Source organism: Notolepis coatsorum, assembly GCF_963971535.1.
Source record: "Notolepis coatsorum genome assembly, chromosome: 10".
NCBI lineage: Eukaryota > Metazoa > Chordata > Actinopteri > Aulopiformes > Paralepididae > Notolepis > Notolepis coatsorum.
The window spans coordinates 127,085,515-127,104,456 of record NC_140174.1 but is presented as its reverse complement, the minus strand read 5'-3'; the positions used below and the strand labels follow the sequence as shown (position 1 = coordinate 127,104,456).

The following is an 18,942-nucleotide window of genomic DNA, read 5'->3' as shown; positions in this document are numbered from 1 at the left end:
GTCCATCATCGGCTGACCTAGTCGAGGTCAGCCGCCCTACTACAGACTACCTCAACTCGGCCATCGCGTCTGTATTTAGGAAAGGATTCAAAGCCTTGGCAGAGGCTCCAATAGTCAAACAACACACAGGATGATAACGGTTTCTATACTCCGTAGGAGCTTCTATCCCCAGGCCGCCAGGATGCTCAACGACAATAACACTATGTAACAAACCATCAAATACACTCACAGCACACACATCCACACGCACACACTCACTTTAAATAAACAACTCACTGTAGCACTTTAGACACTTTAACAAACTTTATATTTATTGGTAAAAAGATTTGCACTACAACTCATACCTCATTGCACCTTACCCTAAGTTGTACCTCATCCCATTCTGCATTGTACTTTATATTGTAACTCAGTTAAAAAAAATTCCTACTCTGTATTGTATATTGTATATATCAGGGGTAGGCAACCCTAGGCACGCGTGCCTGCATAGGCATGGGGGCATTTTCATAGGCACAGGGGGCAGCATTAAAAAAAATTTAAAATGAAAGAAAATATAAAAATAAAACATTTTTGCCTTTGAAATATTATAGTGAAATATTTTGCACTGTTGACGCATTTATCTTGTTGAAATCCTCCCACAGGTTCTTTTTACTACCACATATTTAATTGAGACCCTTTATTTGTTTATTATTTCAATTTAGCTGGAAATACATTGCTACATCATTCAGTAACATTTGCAAAGCCTTATAACAAAAACATTATTACGGTCACCATTGTGACCAGTGGGATTAATCAACAAATTGTATTATTTATTTTTCTATTTCATTGAACATTGCACATGTTAAAAGCCATTTTTTTTACTCAAAATGTGAGTATTACCAAGTCAACTTGTGTTCTTAAAACAATGACAATAAACATAGTTTTATTAGGTTGAAATAATGTGGTTGTGTACTTATTTTTCTGTTAATTTATTATGGATTGAAAACTGAAAACCTTAATGCATAGTAACTGAACTCAATATTTCTAAGTTCTGGTAACTTAATAATAACAATAACAATAATGATGTAATAATGTAAAAATTATGATTAAAAATGCCTGATTATGAGAAGAAAAAAATTACGATGCATGGAATATTGTTGAGGCACACTAGTTACAACTATATTTTAAACAGGCACTCCATGTCAAAAAGGTTGCTGACCCCTGGTATATATGTATATTGAACACTTGTGTTTTGAACACTTTTGTTCAAACACTTGTTACGTACTTTTGACTTCTATTTTTTACTTATCTATTTTATTTTTATCTAGCACACTCTCAGGAGCAGAACAGGAACAAGCAAGGGCTGTTAGGTGGCGTAGCGGAGATTGCGTTCGTCACCAACCCCGGAGCTGTGAGTTGGATTCGCCTGTTCGAGTCCAGCTCACAGCTCCGGGGTTGTCACCAGCTTGGCTGGCCGTTCACACTAATACAATTGGCTGTATTAGAGGGTGGGAGAAGCTGGCGGGGTGGGTCCGGGTCGCTGTAAACAGCGACTCCTACAGTTCGGTCGGGGCGCCTGCTAAGCGCGGATAGGACCTTAGTGGGATAGTGTGATCCTTCCACACGCTACGCCCTCTCAGGGAGGATCCGCGCTGCCAGGTGAAAAGAAGCGATCGATTGGCTGGACGTGTGTCGGAGGAAGCACGTGATAGCCTCCACTCTCCCAGATGATCTGACTGTGGGGGGTAAGTGCGCAGCGACCAGGAAGGGGATTGGGAATTGGCATACGACTAACATTGGGATGGGAGAAAAATCGGAGGAAAATGGAGGGGGAAAAAGAATTTAAAAAAAAAAAGAACAGGAACAAGCATTTCATATAAAAGTATTCTGTATTTTTGTATGACAACTAATAAAGAAACTTGAACTATACCTTGAGGATCTTGTAGGCGCTGCTCATGGAAGTGACCCTGTGGTTGGCGTGGGAACCTCCCAGCTTACAGAGGTGACACACCGGCCGCCTGCACACCTCGCAGTACATGTTCACCTTCTCCATCTCGTGCTCCGGGCACATCAGCACCTGGGGAAGCAAAGAGAGATCACACAGAGTTAGAATAGGACATTGAGCACGGGGACACATCATCAGCACCTGGGAAATCACACCACGCAGAATTAACGAGAGGAAGATTTATCAACACATGAGCACTTGATATCACTCAAGTGGACTATTAAAAAGAAACCACCCACATTCATACATTGTGACAGTACACATGCACACTAAACAGATTTGACAGGAATCGCATACAGTTAGGTCCATAAATATTTGGACATCGACACAATTTTGGCTCTGTAGTGTACAACACAATCAAGATGTGCTTTAAGTGCAGACTTTCAGCGTTAAGTGTCCAATTACTTTTGGTCCCTTACAAAGAGGTATTGCATATAGAAATTGTTGTAATTCCTACACCGTTCACGTGATTTGGATGTAAATACCTTCTAATTAAAGCTGAACGTCTGCCCTTAAAGCACATCTAGATTGTTTAATTTCAAATCCATTGTGGTGGTGTATAGAGACAAAATTATGAAAATGAAATTGTGTTGATGTCCAAATATTTATGGACCTCACTGTACATTACGATGATCAAGTGGGTTCTTTTACACGATGAATTAAAGATTGGACAAACGAGTACACCACCGATTGTTTACCAAGATCAAAATAACTAGAATTTGATATTTGACACGTAACACTATCTACTCTGGAGTAGAAATATTACCTTAGCTCATCTTCACTATTAACACAAGACCAGTGATTTTCCCCAGGCTGAGAGACCCCTCAAATAACAACATAAAAAGGTGACGTTTGAGGGAAGATGGGTTTTGTTTAGTCTTGTTGTGGATTTGGCAGTCAGGATTATTATTTAGGCCCCTGGGTAAAGGTTTAATTAGGTACATTACTGCAGTTGGCTGGGCTTAAAAGGTATTCAGATGAAGAAGCTGTTCAGAATGAATGTCCTTTGATGTCACACCAGGGGCACAAGTAATAATTTAGCTTTAATTAATCAATTAGCTGTTCTTTTCATAACCAAAAAAATAAAGGAAGTCAAGGAAGTCCTATAAAATTGTTGAAAAGACTATTTGAAAAGGACAAAATATGGTCTTTCCAGATTGGACACTATTGGATACAACCTCCAAACAGATCTAGAGGTAACAATCAAGTGTGCAACAATCAATCGTGCAAAGTCTTCAACAAAGACTGATGTTGATGAAGCCCGCCTAGTTTCCTCACATCGAATCCCGGCAAACCACTGATCATCAAACCCTTCAGACCGGCTCAACATAACCTACAGTAAGGCTATAAGCATCAGTCCACTCATCCTCTAAACTTAAAATCATCAACAAGGTAAAAAAATTTAAAAATGTATAATAAAACACAAGATACTTGTGCCCTAACGATAAGGAAAAACGCTCAATGAAGAAACCCAATGGCCGCCACAACCCAGCGTGTAGATAAGATAGGCAGCGAGAGCCAGCGTATCACCAGGGTTATCAAGTGGGCACCCCGCTTCACTGGTGGTTCGTCAGGTTAGGCCCACGACAGCTCAGGAAGGCTTCAACAGTTAGTTCCAGCGTCTGCGAGAACCACCCCCTCCAATGTTTTTTTTTTAATCCACTTTTTCTCCCATTTTCTATATTTTCTCCCATCCCAATTTCGTATCATCCAATTCAACCCTCCCCTGTCACGAACGCTGTTTCTTGCCTCCCACAAGCCGGCTGCAATGTGGACTAAGTCATACATAGCACAAGTCCCCTCCGGTACTTGAGGTAACAGCAGTCGCATCTTTTCACCTGCGCAGCTCGATCTCTCAGTGGCGAGGAGTAACGCGTGGGAGGCTCACGCTGCCCCCGACACTTCCTGATTCTACTGCGCAGGCGCACCAACCGACCTGTAGGAGTCGCTGTCCACAAGGCCCGATCCCCACCCATCAGTTTCCCACCCCCTAATACGGCCAATGTGTATTAGTATGAACGACCAGCTAAACTGAAAGCAATGTGGAGCGCTGGGATCGAACAGGCGATCCCAGCGTCTCCGCATTCGTGGCGAGCGCCTTGCCCACTACGCCACGTAGCCGCCCTCTCCCCCTCCAATGTTATTAGATAGAGAGGACGTAGATGAAACTAGATGTCTTACTTGACATTTAGCTGATGGGACAAGAGTTAACGAAGAAGGATTTACCAATAGTTGAAGTCGTGGATAAGACTGATGGGAGGATGTTGTACAGTATGATGATATTAGTAATTAGAATGAGGCGAAGGTCAAGGAGGTCAGATTGCGAGGAGGTCGATGTCCTACTCAAAAGATGCTAGGTGGATACCCAAGCCAGAACCATCTCTGACCCAAGCTAGCCATACAAGATATCGTCAATCTTCTCAGAAATATAGACAATGTGTGCTGCGCTTGGTTCTTCTGTCAAGTCAGACATCAGATCATAAATATTCATCCTGGGATTGGGCAAAATAGTAATTGATAATTACATAATGGGCTCAGACATGCCCAGCCATGTCCTCCAGAATCACAAAACGGAACAAAAGAAGTTCCATACGGCTGAATAATGGCAGTAGGTTCTCCTCATGATCGATGTACCCTCTCTGCAGCAAGTTCTCCTCTTATACAGCTCAGAAGAGCCTGTCCTGTCTGTGTGTAATAATAATAATACACTTTATTTGTAGAGCACCTTTCATACAAGAACTGCAGCCCAAGGTGCATGGCAGCAGTGATGTAGACACAAAATAGACACAGGCATACAGTAAAATTAGCATGGAATGAGCGCAAATTTATATTAAAAGTTTAAAACCTCCTGGAAAAATGTATAGATTAGATATATTTCCGTCATCAGAATCTATGAAAAAAAGTAGAACAAATTTTAAAATTTAATGTAAAATAATTAGTCATTAAAACTCATTGGCTGCCAGCTATTAGCTTTATCCTGTGGCTGTAAACGATGGGAGTTGATTGATTGATTGATTGAAAACTTTATTAACAGATTGTAGAATGGGTACAATACAGTACAGCTCAATACACACAATTGTTAAGGGGATGCAGACCAGAGAAAGACTTTCGTCTTGTTTACATCAGGGTCCCCCATTTTCAATTCATCAGGACATATATGACATACATGACATACAGATATTCAGTACTGCTACATCTATACATTTATGACATACCAGATTTGCAAATACAGTACTGTTTGTGATACAGAAGGAGTCAAGAAAAGGGAGTATATACATTTGACGTAGAAACTGTACATTGGAGCAGGTTGTGTGGGGGGGGTTGGGTACATTGGGATATTGACAACCATACTGGGTAATTTACATTGGAGGTGGTTGGGGGGGGGGGGCCGGGGGGCACACTGTATAAACAAGTAATACTGTACATTGAGGGGGGGGGGGGGAGGAGACACTGTACAAACAAACAAAATTGTACATTGAACTATTGACAAAACCATACTAGGTAAATGACTGTACATTGGAGGGGGTTGGGTTAGGATATTTACAGGGGCCAGTGTTGAATTGCAGTCTCCCGTAGGTGTCCCTTGAGAGAGGTTTTGAAAGTGGGTAGTGATCCACATTCCTTTACAGCTTTGGGTAGGGCGTTCCACATTGATGTGGCATAATTGCGAAACGTGTTTAGTCCCTTATTTGAGCCGAATCTGGGTTTAACATGATTTGTGGAGCTCCCTCTGGTGTTGTGATCGTGGTATTCACTGACCTTTGGGAAGTATTTTGACATGTACATGGGTACCTTGGTCGTGTAGTGTATCTTGTAGACCAGGCCCATTGCAAGTTGTTGTACTCTGTCGTCTACTCTAAGCCATCCTAGGTTGTCAAAGTGGGCAGGGGTGAGGTGGGTTCTAGGAGTAAGGTCAAGCAGTAGTCTGACCAGTTTGTTTTGAGATGTTTGTAATTTTGTTTTTAGCGCCTTTGAGGTGCTTTGGTACCATGAGGTGCAAGCATAGTCGTAGTACCCCTGAATGAGTGCTCCTGCCAGAGTCTTCAGGGTGTTCTTGTTTACCAGAGAGGAGATCCGGTACAAGAATCGAGTTCGTTGGTTGACTTTTTTTATTACAGTGGATGCCATTTTGTCACAGGAGAGATTAGCCTCTAGGATGGAACCCAGGTAGGTAATTTCATCTTTCCTTGTGACAATATTGTCACCCACTGTAACTGAGAAGCCGTCGGTCTTGCTGAGTTTGTTATTTGAACCGAAGAGAATGGACTCTGTTTTGCCCATGTGTAATGATAGTTTGTTATCAGCGAGCCATATGCAGATTCTGCCTAGTTCCGAGCTGAGGGTTTTTTCAACCTGTAACTTGTTCTTGTCAGAGACCAGCAGGGCTGAGTCGTCCGCAAACAGGAACAAGTTGCAGTCACAAGCTGACGACATGTCATTTGCATAAATTAGGAACAGTAGCGGTCCTAGTATGCTTCCTTGTGGAACCTTGTTTGTAGAGCTAAATCTATAAGATAAGATATTCCTTTATTGATCCCCTTGGGGAAATTCAGGCATCATAGCAGCATGGGGGAAGGGGGGGGGGGGGGTACAGGTAGTAAAAACAACACAAGCAGTGTAAACAAATGTCAATATAATTTACTATCTAACTAACTGAAAAATATATTCACAGTATCACATAAGGTGCAGTATGCATAAGGTAGTGTTATAATTTACTATCTACTGAAATATACATTATTCACAGTATCCACTGAAATATACATTATTCACAGTATCACAGTATCCACATAAGGTGCAGTATGCCTAAGGTAGTGTTATTATCCTCCTTGGGTTCCTATTAGTCCTAGGTCAATGTCTGGCAGCAGTCGCTGCCCCCTGTTGTGGAGCCTGGAGGCTGCTAGTCGCTGCCCACTGTTGTGGAGCCTGATGGCCGCTGGTATGAAGGACTGTCCGAGGCGGTTAGTTGAGTGTCGGGGGGGTATGAGTCTGTGGCTGAACGAGCTTCTCATCTTGACTAGCTCGTCGTAGAGGGGGTGGTAGGGGTTCTCCATGATGGCAGCCAGCTTCCTTCTCATCCCCCTCTCTGCCATCACCTCTAGTCTAGGTAGCTCGACTCCCACCACGGAGCTAGCCTTCCTCATCAGCTTGTTGAGCTTGTTGGTGTCCCTTGAGTTGATGTAGCCTCCCCAGCATGCCACAGCATAGAAGAGGACGCTGGCCACTACAGACTGGTAAAATGACTGCAGCAGTCTATTGCACACGTTGAAGGACCTGAGTCTCCTCAGGAAGAACAGCCTGCTCTGTCCCTTCCTGTAGAGGGCCTCTGTGTTATCCGACCAGTCCAGTTTATTGTTCAGGTGTACCCCAAGGAACTTATATGAGTCCACCACCTCCACCCCTCGGATGGTGATGGGAATCGGGGGGGGGCCTCTTCTTGCCCCTCCGGAAGTCCACCACCAGCTCCTTGGTCTTACTGGTGTTGAGTTGGAGGTGGTTGCTGTCGCTCCACCCCACAAAGCTCTCCACCAGGGCTCTGTACTCCTCCTCATCATCGTCGGTGATGTAGCTTATGATGGAGGAGTCGTCTGAGAACTTCTGCAGGTGGCACCCGCTTGAGTTGCGGCAGAAGTCTGAGGTATAGAGGGTGAAGAGGAAGGGTGACAGCACAGTTCCTTGGGGGGTGCCGGTGTTGCTCACCAGTACGTCAGACTGACTATCCTTTAGTCTGACGTACTGCGGTCTCTCAGTGAGGTAGTCCTTGATCCAGGCCACCAAGCTGTGCTCAAGCTGCATCGCAGAGAGCTTCTCCGCTAGCAGTGACGGCTGGATGGTGTTGAAGGCGCTGGAGAAATCAAAGAACATAATCCTCACTGAGCTGCGCAGCTTCTCCAGGTGCGTGTACGCTCTGTGGAGCATGTAGATGATGGCGTCCTCCACCCCGATGTTTGCCTGGTATGCAAACTGCAGGGGGTCGAGGGAGTCACGCACCAGGGGCTTGAGGTGTTGCAGGACCAGTCAATCAAACGTCTTCATGACGTGTGACATCAGAGCGACTGGCCTGTAGTCGTTGAGGGTGCTGGGTCGTCCCTTCTTGGGCATTCTATATTATAGCCATGGATACAATACTATAGTCATTTGACATCGAGTTTCTTCTGGTCAAGATGCAAAAAAAGAGATAATTTTCCATCCATACGTTCCCATGTTATACCGTGGTGAATATAAGTATGGTTTTAGAGCGGTCTAGAGTAATTCATGAAATGCTTAGTTATGGCAGTATACGTCGATTCCATTGTACACATTGCCATGTCATGGTTTATACGCTATTATCCCTAGATCATAGCTATTATGTTCCATCATGAATGCATGAAAGGGGGGGGGGGTCGTTTCTGATTATTTGCATTGAACACTAAAAACGGTTATCAGCCCGATCGGTGTAAAAGCATTGCAAAATCAAGCAAAAATTGACATAAAATCGCCCTTACCTGTGGCCGGGAGTAATCCAAAAAGAAGATTCCAATTTCTTGATCGCAATCTGGTATATCCAATGTCCATGGATCGGAGATATTTGACGTGCTTTGATAAAACCGGGACAACCGGTTCGCCTCGCCCGAGAAGGGGAAATGAAACCCGAGACCTGGGGCCGTCCCACAGTCCAGGATACAATGTTAGAAATGGTGCTCGATACCGCCATCTAGCGTGATGCGGCCGGTATTGCACCTAGGCATTCTCAATGCGATTCCCAATGTTAACCCGAGTCAGTGGGCCTGTAATGAATAGAAATATCGAATAAAAGAAATAACGATCAAATAACGAGTATAATCGTCGTTGGCGGGGAATGAGTTAAAATATATATTAATAATACCATTTATTCTCGATTATGATAGATTTGACAGTAAAAACCAAAAAAAATAATTAAACTAAGCACAAAGCATTTCCTCCACGGCCGGAGCCTTAACTCCAACACACCGATACCCCCGCTAACAACACCTACCTTGGGCCTGAAGTTGGTGGTGGGGCCCACGTACTCGTGCTGGGCCCTCGGGGTCCCCCAGGGGTGGTGCACCTTGAAGCACTCGTTGCAGTAGCTGGCCTTGCAGTCCATGCAGCTCTTGGTGGCCTCCTGCGGCGGCGGCTTGCAGATGTTGCACATGATGGCGACGGCGGCGCGCGCCGCCTGCCGGTAGCGCTCCACGATGTTCTCCAGCGTGAAGTTCCGGAACAGCATGCTGATGCCGCGCTCGCCCAGGTCGATGTCGTGCTGGCAGCCGGGACACGGGATGGTGGTCACCCTGGGGGTCACCGAGCCCCTCCGCCAGCCCGGGGTCGAGATGGAGCCTGGCGGGGGCGGCGGCGAGGGAGGAGAGGAGAGGAGAGGAGGGTGAGAGGGAGGAGAGGAGAGGAATGGGGGGTTTTTACCCCGCCCCAATAACCTTTTTTTTTTTGGTCTTTCTATCATTTTTCATCGTTATGCCAATTCCCTTCCTGGTCGTTGCGCACATTGCTCTACCGTCGGCCTGGGGAGGGTGTAGACGACCACATGCCTCCTCCGATACATGTGGAGTCGGTAGCCGCTTCTTTTCACCCGACAGCGAGGACTTTCACTGGGAGAGCGTAACGTGTGCAGAGGTTCACACACTATCTCCCCCAGATCCCCTCCCTGCTGAACTGGCGCCCCGACCGACCAGTAGGAGTCGCTGTTTGCAACAACCAGGACTCGTACCCTCACCAACTGCCCACCCCGCGAACACTGCCAATTATTGTGTTCGTAGGGACGACTGATCAAGCCGGAGGTCACGCAGGACAGCTGGATTCGAACCCAGAGTCTCTGCGGTGGCAGGGGAGTGCTTTAGACCTTTACGGTACCCAGCCGCACCCCCAATAACTTTAGTGATGATATCAAAGTGTCCACATTCTTTGTTCCATGGTCTACAGGCGTGTTTTTCAGCTGGTTTACCCCAAAAGCATCTCTTAGCATTAACGTCATCTCAGTCTCATGTGCCTGCCATGGAAATGAGTTGGCGTTTGGGCCAAAATGCTTTTAGTAAACAGAGCCATGGCATATCACAGCGATCATAACAATGTAATGTGGACACAACTTCCATTTATTGACAAGATGAGAAAGGGACCTCAGCATGTCTCCTTCCTTCACTCCCTTTCCTTAATGACAAGTGATTCAAAAACCACCTGACTGGGGTAAGCGCCACGAGAACTGCCAACCCAGACCGTTTATAAATCAGTTGTCATTAAAGAAACGTCAAGGTTATTGGGATAGAACCTAGGGATGGGCGAGACACACAAAAGGAAGAGAAGAGACTGCATCCTAGCAGTTAAAGGTTTAAGGTCAGTACTTTAACAAGGAGCTGGTCATTCAAACGGTCACATGGGATGGGTGTTTACAGTGATCTGGACAGAGAGATGGACAGCTTCTTATGATGATGGAAAACCAGTGATCATAAAAGGAATAATGGTGCAGAACCATAATAATATAGCTAACGAAACAGTAAAATCACTTGAGGAACACGCAAACATTATGGGAAATGCGCTTACCACCTTCTCCAGAGTCGGGACAATAAGATGGATACCAATTTCCTCTCCGTGCGTTCAGTAGGAAGCTATCCGGCTGCAAGCTAGCCTAGCTTAGCGCAAATTAAGCAGATATGGACCACTAGCCTAAAACTCTGGGGAGAGGTGTTTTTGGAACAGCTATGATAGCTGGTCTGCTAATAATTTGTGCTAAATTAGGTTAGCTTGCAGCCGGATAGCCTTCTATTGAACGCACAGAGAGTAAATCCATCTCCTTGTCCAACTCTGGTGAAGATTTCCCATAATGTTGGCGTGTTCCTTTAAGGTTTCAACTAAGGATGAACAAAATAATGAATAGAAAAAAAATTATTACTGGTGATTTTGAGCAAATAAACCAGTTTTTTGGATTTAATCTGTCCAGTTCAATGCCTCTTAAAAGCAATACTGCTTTAAGAAACTCAAAAGGATAGACATGGTGAAACATTTAACTTGTTACTAATAAAACGGCATAGTAACAAGACATGGGAAAAACAAGTCACGTCACAGATGCAGGACTGTATACTACACACACACACACACACACACACACAAAAGAAAATGTATAAAACATCAACTGAAGTCACTAAAACACCAACACGATGCAAGCCGGACTTGGACAAAAAAAATATCTTTCAAATACTTGAAATACAGATGAGGAGTGCTGGAATTCTTCATTTGCAAGTGGTAATTTTCACATTTCAGGCCGGTTCCTGTTCCAATTTGAAGTTAAACGGCTTTTGTAGTAGAACAAATATTTGAAGACATTTTGACATGAATGTTTGTCCAGGTCTAGGTGGGGGAGAAGCAGTGGTAGCAGAAGAAGCAGGTGGAGATGTCTACAGGTGGAATGACGCACACCGTCGAAAATGAAGGTAGAACTTAAAGCTGTGATGGTGATCATCAGAGATATACAGTTGAATCTCTATGTTGATGTCTGACACTAAGAACACTGAACTGAAGATTGTGATGGTAGTAATAATAATATGAGTGGTGACGGATGAGATTTACATCAGTTTGTGGTGGATCCTGCCTCATCAAATATATCGTAGACGGATCTTCTGATCAAAATAGGTTTAATAGTAAAAAATGAGCTTTGGCTGAAGAGAAGGAGACAATAATCTTATGTAGAGAGAGGGGTGGGGGCCGTATCCCCTGGCCTCTCACTTAGGTGTGAACTAAGCCATTGGTTGCAACCAAAAGGGATTCTTCCACAGGTTTAATCAATCAATTCAGGACATCGATTTTCTTTTGAATTTTAAAAGACTTATCAACCAACCTATTAAAAAATTATCGACAATGAACGCTCCACCATTGGAAAATAAATGTGTACCTCAGATCCATCCACACAACTCCGTTTCAAGTTCTGAGAGGAGCAATGTTTTCAAACTATATTATGTAAAAGATGGTAAAGAGTGTTGTGATCCTTTATATTTTAAAGACAGCAGGGGTTGACTACGTTCTTATTATATAACCGGTGTTGGGAAAGCATAGTTCTGCAAGCTTAACAATTACTTCACACTGGTTGAAGCTACCTTCAGGAGACATAATGTTTTGTCAAGTAAAGTTACTTAGAAAAAGTAGCAACTACTAAATATTGGTCATAATTATACACATATGCAAAACAATAAAAAATTATTCCTAAATATAATACAAAAGGAAGTCACACTTTACTGTTAGATTTGCACTTTGGTTAGAGTTTTTTTTAATAAACATTTTTTTGGAGTCAACTTTTTCTCCCATTTTCTATTTTTCTCCCATCCCCAATTTCGTATTGTCCAATTCTACCCTCCCCTGTCTCGAACGCTGTTAGGCCATGCCTCCCACTGGCCGGCTGCAATGTGGACGAAGCCTTGCATCACGTGTCCCCTCCGGTACACGAGGAGGCAGCCGTCGCATATTTTCACCTGCACAGCGCGATCTCTCAGCGGCGAGGGTCTGCGTGGGAGGGTCACGCCGCCCCCGTTGCTTCCTGATTCTGCTGCGCAGGCGCACCAACCGACCTGTAGGAGTCGCTGTCCACAACGTCCGATCCCCACCCACCAGCTTCCCACCCCCTAATACTGCCAATTGTATTAGTATGAACGACCAGCCAAGCTGGTAGCAATGCCGAGAGCTGGGCTCGAACCCAGCATCTCCTGCATTAGTGGCGAGCGCCTTGCCCACTGCGCCACTTAGCCGCCCTTGGTTAGAGTTTGTTGTACTGTACTTGTGCTGTGCAATAATATATTATCTAATCAAATCTTCAAAGAATCTAATCTGATTTAATATAACATTAAATTGAGTTTAGTGCAAAAGTTATAGTGCTCACTTAATTACTTAATAAGCTGTTTTAATAACAGCCTGCCAGTCGGATGTGAACCAACGCTAAATAGCCCTACATCTAATCTCGTTTCTTCACAGAAGAAATGCAAGGGAGTGTTAATATTTGCATGTGCCTTGTATAACTGTAACAGTTCAAAATGGTCAACAAAAAGAAGTTAATTTAAAAATCATCATCTTGAACCTTCACTTTTTTAGACTGTTTAAATTAAAACAACTTGATCAGAACAACGTTCTAAAAGAGCAGGCCTGTCGGTTCCATTGTAAGAGTAGAACCACTTACCGATACGAAGTTGTGCTCCTTTATTTTAAGTTTGTAGTTTAAATAGTTAGTTGAACTACCGGCGAGCTAAGGCGTAGGTTTAATTGCATGTAGTGAAGCTACTCCCCAACACTATCCTGTTCACATTCCAAGTGATATGACTCGACAACTGCAAATACTTGGGCTGTCCAAAACCTTTTAAAACGGAGTTATACGGTTCAGTGCAAAGGGTTCAAATGGTCTTTCCATTTACAACGACTGAACTGAAAGTGAACCGATGCCGACGATGAACTCCAAGAACTGAACAAATGTACTTTTAACAACTGCCCCCTGGGATCGTCATGAATACCAAACTGGACTTCTTCATAGCGATGTGTATTGTGGCTTGGAACCTAGGGTGACCGTGGCAGTGGTGATGAAGATGAATACACAATGTACAACATTCTGGCCCTCCTGCCAGGCCACGTCTCTCCAGGTCCCCATGGACATTTGATCCTCCGCTCTCCGTCTCTCTTCCCTCTCATCGTCTCTGCCTCTCGTCTGTTGCGTCTCTTGCTCATCGTCTCTGCCTCTCTGTCTGTTCAGTCTCTTCTCTCTCATTGTCTCTGCCTCTCTGTCTGTTCCGTCTCTTCCCTCTCCGTCTGTTCTGTCTCTTCCCTCTCATCGTCTCTGCCTCTCCGTCTGTTGTGTCTCTTCCCTCTCATTGTCTCTGCCTCTCCGTCTGTTGTGTCTCTTCCCTCTCATCGTCTCTGCCTCTCCGTCTGTTGTGTCTCTTCCCTCTCATCGTCTCTGCCTCTCCGTCTGTTCCGTCTCTTCCCTCTCATCGTCTCTGCCTCTCCGTCTGTTGTGTCTCTTCCCTCTCATCGTCTCTGCCTCTCTGTCTGTTGTGTCTCTTGCTTATTGTCTCTGCCACCTCCTGTTCTGTTCTCTCTTGTGTGTTTAGTGTTTCTATGCATCAGGTTTTCTCTAGTGTATTTATGTCTCCCTGTTTAGTCTGGTGGTTTTGTTAGTCATGTATTATATTTCTCTCGTCTAGGTTTTCCCCCGTCTACTCCCCATAGTTGTAGCCCTTTTGTTTCCTGTAGTTCTTTGTAGTCCGTTATCATCCCAGGTGTTTTTCCTTTGTAATATTACCACGTGTACTTATGTTTGCTCCCTCTGTTCCGACTTTTTTGCCTTTGAACTTTATAATCTTTCAATTAAAAAACACCCTCGGAAACCTTCCAGTGCCTCCTTAGTCCTCAAGTCCTACCCACTGAGTCCCACCCCCTGAGGCTTACCCACTGAGGCCTACCCCCCGCGCTGTGACAGTAGTATCCGCTTTGATGTCGCCGGATGAAAGTAGAGGTTAAAAACTGAACGTCTCCGTTTGAGGTTAACCCTTTCACTGCCGCACAACAGCAGGTTAACCCTTTCACTGCCACACTACAGAAGGTTACCGTTAACCTTCTGTAGTGTGGCAGTGAAAGGGTTAATGGATGTCGCAGCAGACCGGATGTCTCAGCCCTGAGGGGTGGGTGTGCGTGTGCGCGTGTGCACGCGTGTATGTGCATGTGTGGGTTGGGCCAGTGTACGTAGAGACTATTCATTAGTGTCACGACTGGTCTGCAAAATAGGTGGAAGAACAGAAGACAGACAAGAGATGCCTGCAGCTAAATGCATGCGTGTGTGTGTGTGCACTGGTGAGAACATAATATGGTAGCAAGGTGTCACAGAAGTACTCCCAGAGTGCTTGTGTGTATGTGTGGTATTCTGCAGAGCAGAGTCATCCTGTTGAGTGCTCAGGGCAGAAACTGACGAGTCATCGCTGCATTCTGGCCGGGCCAGGAAGGGGAGGGGCTCGTCGTCGTCCCCAACAGAAACCGCATCACCATTCAGGACACTAATGCCCGAGTCATCGGGATGCGAGAGCAGCTCTACCTGCAGACGGCAGACATTGTGATGCAGCATTCCCCTTTTTATCACGAAAGAGGATATTGTCCTACAAGAAATAAGGCGAATCTGCAGTGATCTCAAAATAAAAAATTACATTACCTGTCGTGGTGCAAATAAAAAACACAAGAATGAAGTTGATTTAAATTCATTAAAGATTGAAAATCCCTTTTGAGATTCTAGTCTAGAAGCGCAGACGCTGCTAAATCTGGGGGCGTTTTTCTGAGAGTGTCACCGGTTCACTGGGTTATTTGTGTCGAGACGGGCAGGTCAGAGTTAATTAAAGGGAACTAAACACACAGTTTGGAACACAAGAAACTCTGTTAAAATGTCAGTGTGTCAGTTTGTGGAATCTACTAATAAATAAGGAGTCAGTCTGATATGCTGGTGGCGTGATTGTAGGGATGATTTATGTGTGCGTGTGTGTGTTTTCCAAGAGAACGGGACTATCTCAAGGCTGAAGAGATAATTATGGCATTTGTTTAAAAAGGATTATAATAATAATAATTCACTGAACTGAACTCTATAAAACTGCATGGGAAGAGTGAAAGAGAGATGTTTTGTTCCCATTAATCCATTAATTGTTCCCTTGGTTTCCTTAAAGCGCAAAAATGATAGCGGATGAGCGGCTCGTTCACCATAAAGAACTAAACCTTCAGAATGAAGGTGTATCTCAAAGACTTAATCATTTCCAATTACAGCTGAAGCGTCAACACACACAGTGCAGCGTTTTCTCCTTAAGGGCACACACACACACACACACACACACAGAGAGAGGGAGAGGGAGAGGGAGAGGGAGAGGGAGAGAGAGAGAGAGAGAGAGAGAGGGAGAGGGAGAGAGAGAGAGAGAGAGAGACTAGCAAGACCAAACATACAGTAGGTATTCCCCCAGTGCACGTCTCTGTTTGTTCCCTACAGTAGCTTCCCTACAAAAGTAGTCTACTGAATCAACGCAGGGCTTAGCCAGCATTGCATGCACCCGCACACACACACACACACACACATTAGGAGGACATTAAGAAATGCCAGTCCAACTCCGTCTCCTAGGCAACATCCTCAACCCTCCCTCACTTACTTTTGTCCCCAGTCTATTCAATCTCAATTTGCCCCCCTGCCCTCTCCTTCTATCCTTTCTCGCTCCTCCCATCCATCCATCCATCACCCCCCCCCCCCCCCTCCCTCCTCCCTCCCCACTCCCTCTCTCTCATCTCTCCTTCAAGAATATTCTACAGAATATTCAGTTTGGCAACAAAAACAGCTTGTTCTTGTTGTCTCTCTCTCTCTCTTCTCCTGCTCAGTAGACACTTTAAAAAGCCTTGAAATAATGTCATATGCAACTACTACACCTTTTGCTACAATTACAACCAAAGTTATGCTGGCTCCTCTGTGTGTGTGTGTGGGGGGGGGGGGGGGGAGATATGCAGGCAGTTGGCCTGCATTTGAATCGTAGAGAAAGACTTTTCAGTCGAGGTTAGAGTAACGACAATGGCTCGCTGGTTCTTGTACGTTTAAATGGAAGAACTCTATAATTGGAGCAGCCTTTCTGACAGACGTTACCATGTCAAGAGATAATGGAGATAATAGAGAGAGATAAGAGATAATAACTTGTAAGTCGCTTTGGATAAAAGCGTCAGCTAAATGACAAAATGTAAAATGTAAATAATGGGTTCGTGTGGAAGATGTCGATGGATGAAAAGGGGTGAAAGTCTAAGCTCAGTTATTTGTCCAGCATGTTTAGTAAAAATCAATATTAGTGCAGTCTCTCCCACATTACTAGTCACATGAACTAGACGGAGTCAGGTGTGCGAGTTCGTGGCACAGCGTTGGATAAACTGCAGCAGTGCAAATGGACCTATCTCAAACCCTGCCCTCTTTTCTTGATCCTCCAATCACAACTGTCGCTTACCTCGGACAAACCAAGTTTGTCCGAGGTAAGCGACAGTTGTGATTGGAGGATCAAGAAAAGGGGCAGGGTTTGAGACAGGTCCATTAAACCAGGCGTCAAAGATTCCCGGCCCAGTGTGACTTTTCCTAAATAAAAAAAAAGTCACATAAATGAGTGTTACCTTTGTACGAAGAAGTGGTCGGCGGTGGTACGAATCTGTGCACTAGTGTGGACTAAACTTTGAGTAGAGGAGGACGAGGACGAGGAGGAGAACGAGGAGGAACATCCCTCGCCGCGTAACAAACATCCCTCGCCGCGTATCGCACCCTGGAATTAGTGTCATCTTTCGGATGCCAAGCACACGTTGTCGCGAGTATAATTACAACGAGGGGCTGAAAGACTCTTTGACGTGTGAAACACTGCGATTAGTAGGAGGGTCGCGTACCATTCACATTTGAACCATTACCGGTAACGGTTGCTGGAATCCGTTATCGGTACCCAGCAGTACCTTTTTCCGCTACTTAACTCTCGCTGTAATACTTCTTATTTAGAACATCGTTATAACACACCACACAAACCGAATTGCATAAATATCAACATTATCTGGCCTTCCTCAGTAAATATTATCAAACTCCTCTGACCTCGTCACGGGACAGTAATATATATATATTTGTGGAAAAGGCTCCGCCTTTAGTGTAGTATTAGTGTCGACTACTACTAAGAGTAGAATTTGAGTAGATTAGGAGTAGAAGACTAGGGTCCACAGCAGGGGGTAAAGGTGGGTGGTGGGGGGGGGGGGGGGGGGTTCTATAGAACACTGTACTCACTACTACAGCTACTCAATAGCCCGCGTCTACCTCGACTTCCAAACGACCTTCTCACTGTGGCTGCAAGCAATGGGGGAAAAAAGTGAAGTGAGACCGACAACATGAAACAAAAGCATAAATGTGCGTGAATAAACAATGTGAAAGACAAGTGGCGTGGGGCCGCTTTGAAACACTTTCATTGGTGGAGAAAAGCAGTAACTTATAAGAGAAGAAAACTTAACGGCAATTATTTTTTAAACACACAAAAAAATTTACATCAAGTGATTATGCAAAGAAATACAAAATGGAATGTGAAATCAGACTTGTAGTAAACATGCACAATGTAAAACACGTTTGAATCTTGATCAGTGTGCCGCTTTAAGAGGAATCTAAATGGAGATTTCTACAGTCGTAACCTGTAGAACCCCTGAATTAACATAATGTTATTCCTGTGCCCCGGGACAGTTCAGTAAGTATTTGTGAACACGCATCACTCTCTCCTAAAGCTAGACGGGCAGAGAGAGAACCTTCCCATCAGTGATGTCACTGGGATGTAATGGGATTGCTCCATAGACAAGGAATGGGCCTCTGACTGTGTAGTACACCCCAATTAAGCTCATATTCTAGCATTGCTAGAAGGTATGGACCAGAAGTAAAAGTTCCATCTGGGTGCGAGAACTCGATAAAAACATCATCTATGGAGCAGCCCCAGATTTCACATGCCAGTGACATCACCGTTTAGAAGGTTCTCTCAGTCGTTTTACTTTATGAGAGAGCGGTGAGTGTTCACAAACATACTCAATTGTCCTAGGGCACAGGAAGAACATTATGTGAATTCTTAAAATGGATGACATTCCCCTTTAAATCAAAGCTGAAATCAGCCATAAGAGATGGCAGAGACAAAAGAGTGTCTGCTTGGTTTTAGTCGCAGTAAACATAAAAACACAGACGGCAGATCGATTGTTAATAAAAGACCTGCTGGAAAATAAATTGGCATTTACTGCTTCCCGTGCTGAAACGGCATTTGAAAGTGCACTTCTCAAGAGCCAACCATAAAGAAAATGAATGCCGAGCGCATGTCGGTTTGAATCTGCTCGGTTCGAATCCCAGTAACATAAAACTCAGCGAGGAGAGAAAAACAATTATTGATTTAAGTTCCGGTAAGCGCCTCCCTTTCCCTCTCGGCACTGCAAGG

The 18,942-nt window shown here is 44.5% G+C and overlaps 1 protein-coding gene across 1 annotated transcript in view; it reads right to left on the bottom strand.

Annotated features, from left to right (window-relative positions):
• trim36 (tripartite motif containing 36) overlaps positions 1-18,942 on the bottom strand; it is a 129,623-nt gene that overhangs the window by 82,864 nt on the left and 27,817 nt on the right. The window contains 2 exon segments of the mRNA XM_084323357.1: positions 1,907-2,053; positions 8,973-9,316. Coding sequence (XP_084179483.1) covers positions 1,907-2,053; positions 8,973-9,316 — 491 coding nt within the window.